This window comes from Pristiophorus japonicus, chromosome 7, assembly GCF_044704955.1.
Source record: "Pristiophorus japonicus isolate sPriJap1 chromosome 7, sPriJap1.hap1, whole genome shotgun sequence".
NCBI classification, from domain to species: domain Eukaryota; kingdom Metazoa; phylum Chordata; class Chondrichthyes; family Pristiophoridae; genus Pristiophorus; species Pristiophorus japonicus.
The window spans coordinates 17,584,195-17,600,924 of NC_091983.1; the positions used below are offsets into that span (position 1 = coordinate 17,584,195).

Genomic DNA, 16,730 nt, shown 5'->3' on the forward strand with positions numbered 1-16,730 from the left:
AGCGCCTCCCTGCATCCCGATTGGATATATATCACTGTTCCTTCATTGTTGCTGGGCTGATATTCTCAAATTGCCAACTTAATACCATTGTGAGAGTACCATTACCACAAGGACTGAAGCTGCTCAAAGGGTAGCCCCGGCACTACTTTCTTGGGGCAGTAACTACTGCATTGCCAGCACTGCCCACATCCTGAGAAATCATTTTAAAAAAGGGTCCAGTTCCATAACGTGACAGGCACATGTACTCTTGACTCTGGTTTCCTATACATCTCTACTTTGCCCCACCATTAGCACCAGAGCTTTTATTTGCCTTGGGCCTACACTCTGAAACGCCTTCCTAAACCAGTCCACCTCTCTATTTCTCATCCTCCTTTTAAAACCTGTCCAAAACTAATCTTTGAAATGTAGCCTTTAGTCACCATTCCTAACCTCTCCCATGGCTTGGTGCCATTTCCTCTTATTTCTCTGTAAAGCACATTGGAATGTTTTGTACATTATAGGTGCTATTTTAATGCAAGTATTTGTAACTTTTGGGCTTGTTGAGTAGGACTGCATTGTTTGTAATTTTTTCATTTGAGCATTATGTGCTCTACAAACAGAAAATGCTGTAAATAGTTGGCAGGTCAGGCAGCATCTGTGCAGATTGAAATGGTAAATATTTCAGGTCGATGATCTTTCATCACTGGAAAAGATAAGAGATGTAATGGGTTTTAAGCAAGTACAGAGGCAGGGAAAGATGGATGGGAGGAAAGAATAAAAGGGGAGGTTTGTGATAGGGTGGAAGGCAGGAAAGATTAACTGACAAAATGGATGATGGTACAAGACAAAAGGGGCTGGTAATGAGACAAGTCATCATCATCACAGGCAGTCCCTCAGAGTCGAAGATGACTTACTTCCACACTAGAAATGAATTCTCAGGTGAAGAAAATAATGGACCTACAGTCTCTGTCACAGGTGGGGCAGACAGTGGTTGAAGGAACAGGTGGGTGGGGTGCCTGGGTAACCACACGCTCCTTCCACTGTCGGCGCTTGGCTTCAGCTTGCTCTCGGTGAAGAGACTCAAGGTGTTCAGCGCATTCCCGGATGCTTTTCCTCCACTTTGGGCAGTCTTGGGCCAGGGATTCCCAGGTGTCGGTGGGGATGTTAGATTTTTTTCAACAAGGCTTTGAGGGTGTCCTTGAAGCGTTTCCTCTGCCCACCTGGGGCTGACTTGTCGTATCGGAACTCCGAGTAGAGCGCTTGTTTTGGGAGTCTCGTGTCAGGCTTGCGGGCAATGTGGCCCGTCCAACAAAGCTGATCGAGCGTGGGCAGTGCTTCGATGCTGGGGATATTGGCCTGAGTGAGGACACTGACGTTGGTGCGCCTATCCTGCCAATGGATTTTCAGGATCTTGCGGAAGCAGCGTTGGTGGTACTTCTCCGGTGCTTTGAGGTGTCCACTGTACATAGTCGATGTCTCTGAGGCATATAGAAGGACGGGTATCACCACTGCTCTGTAGACCAAGAGCTTGCTGCTGGGTTTGAGATTCTGGCAGGCATCGTTTGCGTACTGTAGTTCGATGACGGAGGATGGGACGACCTTGGACCTTGGACCCTGGAGGCGGCGGAGGTTGAACAGGTTCCCGTTTGTCCTGTAATTTAGCTCCACTCCAGCGGGGAGCTTGCTGAGGGTGAGATGGAGCATTGCAGCAAGGAAGATTGAGAAGAGCGTTGGTGCGATGACGCAGTCTTGCTTGACCCCGGTCCGAACATGGAATGGGTCTGTGGTGGATCTGTTGGTCAGGATCACTGCTTGCATGTCATTGTGGAGCAGGCGGAGGAGAATGGTGACAAACTTTTGAGGGCAGCCGAAACTGAGGAGGACGCTCCATAATCCCTCACGGTTGACAGTATCGAAGGCTTTTGTGAGGTTGAAGGTGGCCATGTACAGGGACAAGTAAGGAAACAAAAGATGGGTCTTGAAGAGGTGCAAGTGTGAATAGCATACCCCCCCAGTTCCCTGTCCATACTTGCTATAAAAACCTGTTGCATCTCTAACCTTTTCCAGTTCTGACGAAGTTCTGAAGCGTTAACTCTGTTTCTCTCGCCACAGATGCTGCCTGACCTGCTGTATATTTATAGGATTTTCTGTTTTTATTTCAGATTTCCAACACCTGCTGTGTTATGCTTTTGTATCTGCCCATTGTGCTGCTGTGTTCCTCACACCTGTTGTGTACTCTGGGTTGAGATTGTTGAATCCAAATTTAGACATGACACACAATCTTCTCTGAAGGTCTGGTGTTGATCCTCCTGGGTGCTGCTTTTACCTGGGCAAATCTTGCTCTGTTTTATTGCAAGAATTCAACTTCAAACTCAGCTCAATTTGAATCCAAGCTCAGTCTTGTAAAGCATTTTTCATTATAGCTTTGCTGTCACTGTACCTGCTCGACCATCTGTAGCTTGTAGCTAGCTTGTTCCCATTTGTAAATGACACCTCGCCACAGGAACCTTTTTTTCGTTTGAAACTTGTGCATTTTCCATGGTATTGTAGTGTTTTATTGTAACAAGAACATTCTGCAATGCACAATGTATTATATAGCTCATCACCTGTAATGCTCCTGAGCGAAAATTTAGAAAACGAATTCTGTATCTCTGGTTGTTAACCAGTCTTAACTCTTCCTGTTCCTTTCTCGTTCTTCCACATGCTTTATTTGTGCTCTCTGTATACTTTTCTTGTGTTTATATCTGTATTTCTGACATTTTAAGAAAAAAAAATATTTTTTTAAATAATTAAAAACAATCACATTTTTGGACAGGAGGAGAAAAATTCAAACGGGATGTAAAATGATAAAGTAACTGGGGAGGAAAATAGGGGGAGATGTATGAAATATAAGTAAGATTATTTATAATGATGAGAGGCAGCTTGAGGAATGTTGCACTCTTAAAAAGGAGGGGGAGGAGGAAAAAATACAACCGTAAATGGAGGTAAAGGAGAAATAGTCATAAAAAAGGGTTGAAATAGGATGGCAAGATAAAAATGAAGATTAAAGGAGTAAAGAAAGTGCGAAGGTATGGGTCTAATTGTGAGGTTGAATGATGAAGCTAAACTGAGGGAGATGGAGGGAAAAGGAATAAGGGGAAAAAAACAGCGAAAATGCTCGAAGTGACCGAAGCCTGGGAAGAAGATCAAAGAAAGAAAGACTTGCATTTATATAGCACCTTTCACGACCACCAGACATCTCAAAGTGCTTTATAGCCAATTAAGTATTCTTTGGCATGTAGTCACTGTTATAATGTACCATAGTACTGGTGGGTACAGGTCTGTCATGGTATAACACTGAAGCACAGAATGGTATCCCCAATCCCCTCAACCAATCCTCAGGGTGAAGGATGTTAGTGCTGGGAAATAGATTACACAGCGTCAGTATCAAGTACTCCCAGGGCAGGTACAGCATGGGTTAGATAACACAATAAAGCTCCCTCTACACTGTCCCTTCACGCACTCCCAGGCAAGTACAGCACGGGTTAGATACACAGTGAAGCTCCCTCTAAACAGTCCCATCAAACACTAAAAGGGCAGGTACAGCACCGGTTAGATAGAGAGTTAAGCTCCCTCTACACTGTCCCTTCTCGCACTCCCAGGTCAGGTACAGCACGGGGTTAGATACACAATAAAGCTCCCTTTACACTGTCCCTTCACACACTCCCAGGGCAGGTACAGCACAGGTTAGATACAGAGTAAAGCTCCCTCTACACTGTCCCATCAAACACTCTCAGGGCAGGTATAGCACGGGGTTAGACACACAGTGAAGCTCCCTCTATACTGTCCCATCAAACACTCCCAGGGCAGATACAGTATGGGTTAGACACACAGTGAAGCTCCCTATGCACTGTCCCATCAAACATTCCCAAATTAGGGCAGGTTTGTGTTGACTGGCACAGACACGATGGGACGAACAACCTCTCTGTGCTGTAAAATTCTATGAAATCATCGAAGTGCTCTTTCTGAAATTTTTTACGACTGCCATTTTTTTTCTCAGTAATGGTTTAAATAAAATAAAAACTTTAAAAATTCCATATTCCACCTTAACATAATTAAATTTATCCAACTGAATTATATTCACTGTCTTGCAAATCCTTTCCTGAAGTTTTTACATGAAGGCCTTAGCCTCTCCCAGAAACCTGGGCTTGGAGTTGAATTCTTTGCTCAGAGCTGTAACTCTGTGAGCTGAATTTGGATTGTGGAGTGAGCATTTGCATTTAAGAAACTAAAAAAGAGCTTCAAAATAAAAGCAGGATGATATAGTTTAAAAAGTGGGTAAAGCAGGAGTGAGGGAGATTTGAGTGGTAGTAATTTAGTCACTGAAGTATAAGAGATCTGCACTTATACTTTTCCTAACCACTGTGACTTGTGTTCATGATGCTGAACCAGTACATGTTCAATTTGTACTACATACCAAGCACTTTCTATAAAAATATATTTTTATATTTCACATCACAGTCTAATTATTAGAACTGTTTTTCTTCTGGGAATTCAAGTGTGCACAAAGCATAAATGTTTTAAAGCCACAGCAAATACCAATAGCCTAATTAGCCACATAACTGCCTCTAGCTACACTAGATTTAATCTGCAGTGAAATATAGTGCATCATTAAACCTTTTTATGGCTGCTGTGATCTCGGTTTATACCACACACCGGTGCACTGAGCAATAATGGATTTATTTTCCTCTGGAGCACTCTAAAACATGTACTGTAAACTTCTACTGTCAGTTCAGGTGTACAGTTCAGTTTTCCTGTCCTCGACCAAACTCTGCGTCCGTCCTCTGTGTGTGTCTCCGTCCGTCCGTACTAATTGACAGCTCGAAATCTTCAAGCTGTTGGTGAAATCCAACGAAGTGCTGGGTAGAAATCCCAAGAACCTTGCACAAATGGCAGTGGACAGTGCAGTAGGTTTAATTGCACGCTGTCCTTTAATCTCCAGGATTTAGATTTACATCCTGTTCAAACTAGGATAATAGCCAATACAAAAGCAAAATACTGCGGATGCTGGAATCTGAAATAAAAACAGAAAATGCTGGAAATCTCAGTGGGTCAGGCAGCATCTGTGGAGAGACCTTGTCACCGACCTGAAACGTTAACTTTGTTTCTCTCCACAGATGCTGCCTGACCTGCTGAGATTTTCAGCATTTTCTATTTTTATTATAGGATAAAAGCCAAACTGCTAACTCTAAGGGTACAAGTTACAATGAGTTTCGGCATTCAACCCAATTCTGGATTATGATGGGGGAAGAAAATTACTTCAGTTGCAAGAATTGCTGGTGTAAGAAATTGAAATTTTGCAGTCATGTAGTTGGGTTGCTCTTGTGTATTTAGGACTAAGGCGCGTGCTACACTCTGGGTGGTTCCCATTTATTATTTCTTGTAACCAGTGCAATGACATGATTGCTTCCACAGGCAAGCCTACACTTCTAATGAACTGAAACATGGCCTTATAATCGGAGCAATTTTGGAGCTAGTGTGAACAATAAAACCATTTACAACTGATGCATGCATTGGAAACCAAATGCTAATCTCTGACTGCTAAACAAATGATACTTTGATATGCCTTATATCCTACATTTCAGCTACGAATCTGTTTTTATCAAAAAATAAAATTAAAAAGGAAAGAGCTAACTCACAGATTTTATTAAATTACAGTAAAAGGATACTTGATTTCTACTAGTATTTTGAACCTGGTTCAAAATAATACTCATCTCGATTCAATAATTCTCATAATTTGTAATACTTATCGCTAAGGAAATGCTTATGTATGAAATCAGATCTACAAAGTGTTTCCACCATCTCCAGCTTGTTCTACTATCTGGTAAAGCAGTAATTCACTAAAGAACCTTGATGTGAGGCAACAGTTATACTGACTCCTGGCTTTAAAGTGTGAACTAAGTCAAAGTGATATCAAGAAAGCCATCTTCCACAATTAGTCAAACGGTGACAAAAAATAGACTAATATTGCTCGTAATTAAAGCTGACTCACTGTGAGACACTTCTTGCAGGGGCAGTCCCGTCACTGAAATTAGGTTCCCCAGGTATCAAGGAATGTGCCTTGGGTGCCATCCTCTGGCCATTCATTACTTTCAAAATAAAGAGCAGAGCATGTGATAAATGCAGCCTATGGCTCTTCAAAGACCTGGCACCATAATACACCACAGACCATCGCCCAGTGATCCATAATTAATTATTTCTGTCACCTAAATAGGGTTTAAGTATTTTACTTGTTGAACAGTCCACCTAAATAAAGAGGAGACATCACCCTTTAATATGGCAGTCTCTATACCTGTCAGGTGAGTTTCCTGGTCCAATAGAGTGAACGCAAGTATTCAATTTGCCTCAAAATGCAGTTTATAGAAGTCATTTTAAAGTGGACACAGTGCTGGCACATTAAAGGTTCATATTAAAATATAGTATCTTATGACCTTTCCACAGGACTTGGAAGGGTGATTTTATTATGCATATGTTGCTTTGTGGCAACTTTAAAATGACTATTGGACAAGTGAACTAATCATGGACTATTAACATAGTCCTAAGGAAGGTATGGGGACTCAGGAGGTAGTGATGGAGGAGCCTCAGCCCTTGCTCTTGTCCAAAGGTTCAAGGCTTTTACTCCCTGTGTGGACGAGAGCAGGTACTGCAGGGAGGATGAGCAAACTGACTACAGCACCATGGTACAGGGGGCCATTCAAGTGGGGGGAGTAAAAAGAAATGTTGTAGTGGTAGGGACAGTATCATTAGAGGGATAGATAAGGTTCTCTGTAGCCGAGAGCGTGAGTCCCGAAGGCTGTGTTGCCTGCCCCGGTGCCAGGGTTAAGGACATCTCCTCAGGGCTAGAGAGGAACTTGGAGTGGGAAGGGGAAGATCCAGTTGTCGTGGTCCACATAGGTACCAATGACATACGTAGGATAAACAAAGAGGTTCTGCTGAGGGATTATGAGCAGCTAGGGACCAAATTAAAAAGCAGAACCACAAAGGTAATAATCTCTGGATTGCTACCTGAGCCATGAGCAAATTTGCATAGGGTAAATAAGATCAGAGAGTTAAACACGTGGCTCAAAGACTAGCGTGAGAGAAATGGGTTTTGGTTCGTGGGACACTGGCACCAGTACTGGCGTAAGAGGGAGCTGTTCCATTCGCACAGGCTCCACTTAGACGGTGCTGGGACTAGGGTCCTGGCGAATCGAATAACTAGGGCTGTAAAGAGGGCTTTAAACTAATTAGTCGGGGAGAGGGTTCAGTTGAGCGAAAATTTTAAAAGTCAAAGAATAAGGAGAAGGCAATAGAGCAGGGTAGCACTGAGAGAAATGAAAACCAGAGCGTGACAGGAAGGGACAGAATATGTAAACATAAAGGTGAATCGGAAAGTGGGGTCAAAGCAGGAAAAAATGGTAAAAAAACAAATTTAAAAGCTCTTTATCTGAATGCAAGTAGCATTTGTAACAAAATAGATGTGTTGACGGTACAAATGGGCATGATCTGCTAGCCATTATAGAGTCATGGTTGCAAGGTGACCAGGACTGGGAACTAAATATTCAGGGGTATTTGACAATTTGGAAGGACAGATAGAAAGGAAAAGGAGGTGGGGTAGCACTGTTAATAAAGGATGAGATCAGTGAGTTAGTGAGAAATGATAATGGCACAGAAGATCAAGATGTTGAATCAGTTTGGGTGGAGATAAGGAATAATAAGGGGAAAAAGTCGCTGGTACGTGGAGTTTATAGGCCTCCTAACAGTAGCTACACTGTTGGACGGAGTATAAATCAAGAAATAATGGAAGTTTGTAAAAAAGTAATGGCAATAATCATAGGCGATTTTAACCTTCATATTGATTGGACAAAGCAAATTGGCCTTGAGGAAGAGTTCATAGAGTGTATCCAGGATAGTTTCCTAGTGAGAATGGGGAACTGAGGGAAATCCTTATTAGTCGGGAAATGGTGTTAGGAAAATTGAAGGGACTGAAGGCCGATAAATCTCCAGGGCCTGATAGTTTGCATCCCAGAGTACTTAAGGAAGTGGCCCTAGAAATAGTAGATGCATTGGTGGTCATTTTCCAATATTCCATGGACTCTGGTTCAGTTCCAATGGATTGGAGGGTAGCTAATGTAATCCCACTTTTTAAAAAAGGAGGGAGAGAGAAAAGAGGAAATTATAGACCAATTAGCCTGACATCGGTGGTGGGGAAAATGCTGGAATCAATTATTAAAGATGTAATAGCAGCACATTTGGAAAGCAGTGACAGGATCGGTCCAAGTCAGCATGGATTTATGAAAGGGAAATCATGCTTGACAAATCTTTGAGTTTTTTGAGGATGTAACTAGTAGAGTGGATAAGGGAGAACCAGTGGCTGTGGTGTATTTGGACTTTTAGAGGCTGGGTGTCATGGTACATCAGTCATTGAAGGTAGGCATGCAGGTACAGCAGGCAGTAAAGAAAGCAAATAGCATGCTGGCCTTCATAGCAAGGGGATTTGAGTATGGGAGCAGGGAGGTCTTACTGCTGTTGTACAGGGCCTTGGTGAGACCACACCTTGAGTATTGTGTGCAGTTTTGGTCTCCTAATCTGAGGAACGACGTGCTTGCTATTGAGTGCAGCGAAGGTTCACCAGACTGATTCCCGAGATGGCAGGACTGACATATGAGGAAAGATTGGATCTGCTAGGCTTATACTCACTGGAATTTAGAAGAATGAGAGGGGATCTCATCGAAAATTATAAAAGTCTGACGGGACTGGACAGGTTAGATGCAGGAAGAATGTTTCCGATGTTGGGGAAGTCCAGAACCAGGGGTCACAGTCTAAAGATAAGGGATAAGCCATTTAGGACCGAGATGAGGAGAAACTTTTTCACCCAGAGTTGTGAACCTGTTGAATTCTCTGCCATAGAAAGTTGTTGAGTCTAGTTCGTTGGACATATTCAAAAGAGAGTTAGGTGCGACCCTTACAGCTAAAGGGATCAAGGGTATGGAGAGAAAGCAGGAAAGGGGTACTGAGGTTGCATGATCAGCTATGATCTTATTGAATGGTGGTGCAGGCTCAAAGGGCTGAATGGCCTACTCCTGCACCTATTTGCTATGTTTCTATGTAAATGTGTCTATACTATTTGCCTAAACTACTTCCTGTGGTAGCAAGTTCCACATTCTCACCACCCTCTGGGTAAAGAAGTTTCTTCTGACTTCCCTATTTTATTTATTGGTAACTATCTTATATTGATGGCGTCTAGTTTTGCTCTTCCCCACAAGTGGAAACACTCTGGGGATGAAATTCATTTGGGGGCAATACCAGCTGGGAGGCCGGACTTCCTGCGTAAGACGCGGAAGTCCCACCCCACCAGCTAAATTGAGCTTATCGTCCCCTGGAGGAAGTGGAGCGCAATGTCGAGCACTCCACTTCCTCTCTGGGGAAGGACTGGGGCGCTAACCGTGGGAATTTTCCAGCGCTACGTGGAGAGGCGCATAGCGCTGGCGTGAAAGTTAAAGAGGAGGGTACGCTACGGACTCTGCATCGGGGAGAAGGGGCCACCACTACACCACTGGGGAGCGGCCCGCCACAGAAGCAGAGTGCCGGGCTGCAACATCGCAGCACAGGCCCTGCGATTTCAAGACGGCAATGCCGTGACTGGGAAGTCGGCCATTTTGAAAAATATCAGCGCCGTACTTCCCCTTTAATTTTTTCCCCACGAGCAGACTGCAGCCTGGTTCGCGACACGAAAGCTGGCGCGGACATCACTATGCTCTACCGAATTTTGGCTCCGGGCGAAAACGGGTTGCTGCGCATGGTGGTGATGTCGTTACGGGTCACTGTGCTGCGGGCAGGAGCGAGGCACTAACTCCTGCGGAATTTTGCGGGAGTCGTTAGTGGCCCGGGTGCAAAGTTGTTTGTGTCCCATTAGCATCCCCCTGGGGGCGTTAACGACGCAAATTTCTCCCCCTCTATTCTATCAAACCTTTTTCATAATTTTAAAGACCTCTATTAGGTTACCCTTCAGTCTTATCTTTTCAAGAGCAAAGAGACCCAGTCTGTTCATCTTTTCCTGATAGTTCTAACCTTGCAGTTCTGGTTGTAGCCCTTATAAATCTTATTTGCACCCTCCTCTCCTATGCCGCTATATCCTTTTTATAATATAGTGATCAGAACTGCAAACAGTGCTCCAAGTGTGGTCCAACCAAGGTTCAATTAGTTCAGCCTGACATTTCTACCTTTCAATTCTATACCCCTAGAAATAAACCCCAGTGCTTGGTTTGCTTTTTTTATGGCCTTATTGACCTGCGTCGCAACTTTTATTGATTTGTGTATTTGTACTCCCAGATCCCTTTGCCCCATTTAGGTTCTTACTTTCCAAGTAATATGTGACACATTATTTTTCTTACCCAAATGTAAAAAGTCACACTAATATGTTGAAATTCATTTGCCAATTACATATCCATTCTGCAAGTTTATTAATGTTGTCTTGTACTTTGTTGCAGTACTTCTCAGTGTTGACTATCCCTCCCAATTTGGTAATGTCCGCAAATTTAGAAATTGTGTTTTTGATTCCAAAGTCTAAATCGTTAATATAAATTGTGAACACCATTGGTCCCAGCACTAATCCTTGTGGGGCCCCACTCCCACCTTCTGCCACTCGGAATAGCTACCCTTTATCCCTATTCTCTGATTTCTTTCAGCCAGCTAGCTGTCCATTCTGCTACTTGTCCCCTGACTCCATGCCCTGACCTTATTCATTTGTCTATTATGTGGTACCTTATCGAAGGCTTTTGAAAAGCTAGATATATTACATCATCTACATTATCCTTGTTTACTCTCTTGTCTCTTCAAAGAATTCAGTGAGGTTGGCCATGCAAGACTTTCCCTTTGGAAATCCACGTTGACTGCTCATTTTTGGTTTCTAGTTGTTTTTCTATCTTCTCCTTTAGTAGGGATTCCATTATTTTTCCTGCTATTGATGTTAACCCGACTGGTCTATATTTCTATGGACATGTTGTATTCTCCCTTCTTAAATATAATATTTGGAAGATTGATAGCCACTGTGTTTCTAGGTCTTGGGTCATTGAGATGGTAAGAACAAAATCTTCTTAGCAAAAAGAACAATGGAAGGGGAAAGCATAAAATCCAAGATTTATTACATCCATCTATATCTGGGTTAGGAAGCTTAGTCCTCAAAACATGTGGAGCATTTTAAGGGTGAACTGAAGGAGGAGGTGGTTGCCTTCCACTTTTTGCATCCAGGTCTTAATCAGTGCAAAATGAAACTACTTTGCATTGACATCAGTTATAATATTTTAGCCATAAATTCATTTTAACACTAGTGAATAACATTTTAGTTAAACCACTTTAAAAGAGTTTGTGTACATCTACAAGCTTCAATTTGTCTCTCAAACCGCAGTGCCTGTACAGTTTGATTGAATTTAGTTCAATGTGGGTTTTACTAATGCATATTGAGACTTCCCCCAATAAATATCAACTCAATATCAAACTCATTTAGTTTTTAATTTCAAATGCTGGTCATAAATCTCTAGATATTTTTAAGTGGGTCCCATGTACACCAATAATTTTTGACACGTTTGTTTGTGCTTGCCATTAGGAACAAAACAGTTGCTGATATATTGCTAGAAATGCAAGTATATTTGGGATGTTATGGTTCACTCAGGGTGATCATTTCCATTAATTTGTTTCTTTTTGTCTCTTGCAGGCAATTTTAATGTTTTGCTGGACATATATCCGTCAATACCAGAGTCAACAGGAAAGTGAGGTTGTCTCCACCATAACGGCTATTTGTGCACTTGCTGTTGCACTGATCACTTCATCGTTGCTGCCTGTTGACATATTCCTTGTTTCTTACATGAAGGACTCCAGAGGGTCTTACAAGGTACCTTACAAATGTCAGGCTTGTTCTGCAAGTCCAGTATAAACTTGTGGTCACTATCTACAGACATGCAAACTGTGCAGTGATTTTAAACACACTTCTGAAAATGTAACTTTTACAGTAAGATGGTTATTTCCTAAAACTGTTAATTCTACAGGATTTATTACCACATCCAGTTTAATTCAGTAGTTCTTGGTGCTTGCAGGAGCAAAGTTTAATTTTGTAAGAGAAGGAAAGTAAATTTTCCATAGCAGGTTTACTTCATCGAACACAAGTTGGTGGATAGAAATGGCATCTTTATAGAATTTGCAGGTTTGGCTTTAACTTGTAAAATAATTTATTGTCCCACCCCTTCCTCCCCCCACAAATTTTGGAGTATTTTATAGCAATATAATGTATGACTTCATTTGACTTAATTTTTACATGCAAAATCCCAGTGTGGGCGGGGGCAGAGAAAGAGAATATCCAACGGATACTGTTACATCAAGGAACCTTTGCTGTAATGCAAACTTTTTGGCCAGATGCATGATGTTGATTGTGGATTGCTTTAGCCATTCCTCTGAGAAACCATTGGCCATTTTGAGGATCTGCTCTGGGTTTGGATGAAGAGATGGAACTTGATCAATCTATTCTGTTATCGGTCCTTTAAGTATTTGGTCAAAGATTATGCTCACTAGTGATCTCATCTGAGGATGGTAATTTGAGTGTTGTTTTTTTTCCAAAGAACAAGGGGTACCAGATGTGATCAGTGTTGCTGCTTAGATGTTTTGTGATTGACCTTGCCTTGTGGTTGGCTTGAAGTGTTTTCAATTACAAGACACTTCTGCAATTAATATAGAGAAAGTCAACATGGTACAACAGTATCATCTTTGGGTACACATCCATCTTCCTAATCTGCAAAATTGGCAGTTTATTAGTGGTACTTCTCACCATTAAGAATCGTTGCGTAGGTTGATTTGCAATGCAGCCGAGCCTACTTAAGATATTCTCTGCCAATTAATTATCAAGCACACACAGTACATTTTTTTTGTTACACTCAAATATTCTAAGATACTAACTGTGTTATTGAGGTACTGACTGCTTACGCAGATCATAATCTCTTAATTGGCTTTGACAACTACTTTATTCAGAAATTTGCATGATTTAATTAGGATCGTTAATCAAGTAAAATGAAAGGTAAAAAGAAAACTTCAAATGCTAAAATTTAGAAATAAAATCAAAAATGCTTGAGAATGTTCGACAGGTTTATTGCCGTCTAAATGAAAGATAGGTCAACATTCTTCTACAGGTTACAGTCTTACCGGGAAATGCTATAAAGGATAATCACAATTTGCAGATATTTGTGTATCGTCATGAAATCATATTGTCAGAAGCATCACCATGCAAACAACCCATCTCCAGCATAGTTACTAAGGGCTTTCCATGTCCCGCCATCAAATGTTTATGGTACCAATGTTTTTGGACTGTAATTCTTCACAATTTATCTTTTTTTATTAAAAAAGCAATGATGGCCAATCAAACACATTGTAAAGTGTTTTTTTTTATGGTCATCACTACAGCTGGTCAGGGTGTCGTCTCGGGTGCCGATCCTGTACCAGCAGAAGAACCAGAAATCCTGCTCGATTCACCTGGCTTTGTCCCATCCTCCAGCAGAGCTGTCCAGGCTGCAGGCAACACTACTCAACAGGTATCATTTAGCATTGGCATCTGCAACATTGCCTCTGCTGGCACTGATGGAGAGAGAGAAAAAGAGAGAGAATTTGCATCTTTCATGACCTTGGGACACTCCAAAGCGTTTTACAGCCAATGAAGTACTCTTGAAATATACTCACTGTTATAATGTTATAATGTAGGGAAATGCAGCAGCCAATTTGCGCACTGCAAGGACCCACAAACAGCAGTGATATAATAAGCTGATTTTTTTTTAGTGATGTTGGTTGAGGGATAAATATTGACAAGGAACTGAGAGGGCAAATTAGGGCCTCTGTTTAAAGTCAGCTAAAAGATGGCATCTCCAACAGTGCAGCACTCCGTCAGTACTGGAGGGTGAGGCTAGATTATGTGCACAAGTCTCGAGTTCAAATCACTCAGGTCTAATCTTTAAAGCAAGATATTTTATACACTTATGTTCACCTATATCATTACTTGAACAATTGAGATGATTCATTCTACAGTAAGATTCAATTTGGACAGACACAGATACTTTAATGGTCAAATTTGTAATCAGTCAGTTATGTCTGGTCTGTGTGTTAGATACTTAAAAATTCCCCTTTGTCAACTTTATATTACAATAACAAGACATGAATTCGACAAAAATCATCATCTTAGGGTGTCCTAAGAATTTTTCATCGAGTCAAACAGCATGTTGGCATATTTAGCATATATGGCCTGACTAGTGTCAGCTGTGGCTCAGTGGGTAGCACTCTCACCTCAGAGTCAGAAGGATAAGAACATGAACATAAGAACATAAGAACATAAGAACATAAGAACATAAGAACATGGAACAGGAGTAGGAATTAGGAACATCTAGCCCCTCGAGCCTGCTCCGCCATTCAACAAGATCATGGCTGATCTGGCCGTGGACTCAGCTCCACTTACCCGCCCGCTCCCCGTAACCCTTAATTCTCTTATTGATTAAAAATCTATCTATCTGTGATTTGAATACATTCAATGAGCTAGCCTCAACTGCTTCCTTGGGCAGAGAATTCCACAGATTCACAACCCTCTGGGAGAAGAAATTCCTTCTCAACTCGGTTTTAAATTGGCGCCTCCGTATTTTGAGGCTGTGCCCCCTAGTTCTAATCTCCCCAACCAGTGGAAACAACCTCTCTGCCTCTATCTTGTCTATCCCTTTCATTATTTTAAATGTTTCTAGAAGATCACCCCTCATCCTTCTGAACTCCAACGAGTAAAGACCCAATCTACTCAATCTATCATCATAAGGTCACCCTCTCATCTCCGGAATCAGCCCCGTGAATCGTCTCTGTACCCCCTCCAAAGCTAGTATATCCTTTCTTAAGTAAGGTGACCAAAACTACACGCAGTACTCCAGGTGCGGCCTCACCAATACCTTATACACTTGCAGCAGGGCCTCCCTGCTTTTGTACTCCATCCGTCTCGCAATGAAGGCCAACATTCCATTCGCCTTCCTGATTACCTGTTCCACCTGCAAACTAACTTTTTGGGATTGTTTTATGTTTTATAGATAGACTCTAAAAGAGTTTCATGCACAAGGACCCTCAGGTCCTTCTGCACCGCAGCATGTTTTAATTTCTCCCCATTCAAATAATATTCCCTGTTACTGTTTTTTTTTTTCCCAAGGTGGATGACCTCACATTTCGACATTGTATTCCATCTGCCAAATCTTAGCCCATTCGCTTAACCTACCTAAATCTCTTTGCAGCCTTTCTGTGTCCTCTACACAACCCGCTTTCCCACTAATCCCTTTAAATCCCACTCCAGGGCCGTGAGCACAAAAAAATCTAGGCCGACACTCCAGTGTAGTGCTGATGGAGCGCTGCACTGTCGGAGGTACCATCTTTCGGCTGAGACATTAAACCTATGCCCCTTCTACTCTCTCAAGTAATGGATCGTAAAAGATCCCATGGCACTATTTGAAGAGGAGCAGGGGAGTTATTCCCGATGTCGTGGCCAATATTTATCCCTCTATCAACAAAATAAAGAAACAGATTATCTGGTCATTATTGCAATGCTGTCGCGTTTCCCACATTACAATAGTGACGACACTCCGAAAGTACTTAATTCGCTGTAAAGCGCTTTGAGATGTCCGGTGGTAGTGAAAGATGCTTTTTAAATCCATCTCTGTCTCTCTGACTCTCTGTCTAGTGTAGAATTGGCTAGAATAGACTGGTTAATGATACTTAAAGAGTTGATGGTGGATAGGCAATGGCAAACATTTAACGAACACATGGATGAACTTTAACAATTGTACATCCCTGTCTGGAGTAAAAATAAAACGAGGAAGATGGCTCAACTGTGGCTAACAAGGGAAATTAAGGATAGTGTTAAATCCAAGGAAGAGGCATATAAATTGGCCAGAAAAAGCAGCAAACCTGAGGACTAGGAGAAATGTAGAATTCAGCAGAGGAGGGCGAAGGGTTTAATTAGGAGGGGGGAAATAGAGTGTGAGAGGAAGCCTGCCGGGAACATAAAAACTGACTGCAAAAGCTTCTATAGATATGTGAAGAGAAAAAGATTAGTGAAGACAAACATAGATCCTTTGCAGTCGGATTCAGGTGAATTTATAATGGGGAACAAAGAAACGGCAGACCAATTGAACAAATACTTTGGTTCTGTCTTCACAAATAACCTTCCGGGTGTACTAGTGAAGGAGGAACTGAAGGATATCCTTATTAGGCAGGAAATTGTGTTAGGGAAATTGATGGGATTGAAGGCCGATAAATCCCCGGGGCCTGATAGTTTGCATCCCAGAGTACTTAAGGAAGTGGCCCTAGAAATAGTGGATGCATTGGTGATCATTTTCCAACAGTCTATCAACTCTGGATCAGTTCCCATGGACTGGAGGGTAGCTAATGTAACACCACATTTTAAAAAAGGAGGGAGAGAGAAAACGGGTAATTATAGACCGGTTAGCCTGACATCAGTAGTGAGGAAAATGTTGGAATCAATCATGAAGGATGAAATAGCAGCGCAGTTGGAAAGCAGTGACAGGATTGGTCCAAGTCGACATGGATTTATGAAAGGGAAATCATGCTTGACGAATCTTCTGGAATTTTTTGAGGATGTAACTAGCAGAGTGGACAAGGGAGAACCAGTGGATGTGGTGTATTTGGACTTTCAAAAGGCTTTTGACAAGGTCCCACAC

The 16,730-nt window shown here is 42.0% G+C and overlaps 1 protein-coding gene across 1 annotated transcript in view; it reads left to right on the top strand.

The window, feature by feature from the left end:
• lmbrd1 (LMBR1 domain containing 1) overlaps nt 1-16,730 on the top strand; it is a 263,585-nt gene that overhangs the window by 20,543 nt on the left and 226,312 nt on the right. The window contains exon 2 of the mRNA XM_070884860.1: nt 11,711-11,887. Coding sequence (XP_070740961.1) covers nt 11,711-11,887 — 177 coding nt within the window. The remainder of the gene's footprint in view (nt 1-11,710; nt 11,888-16,730) is intronic.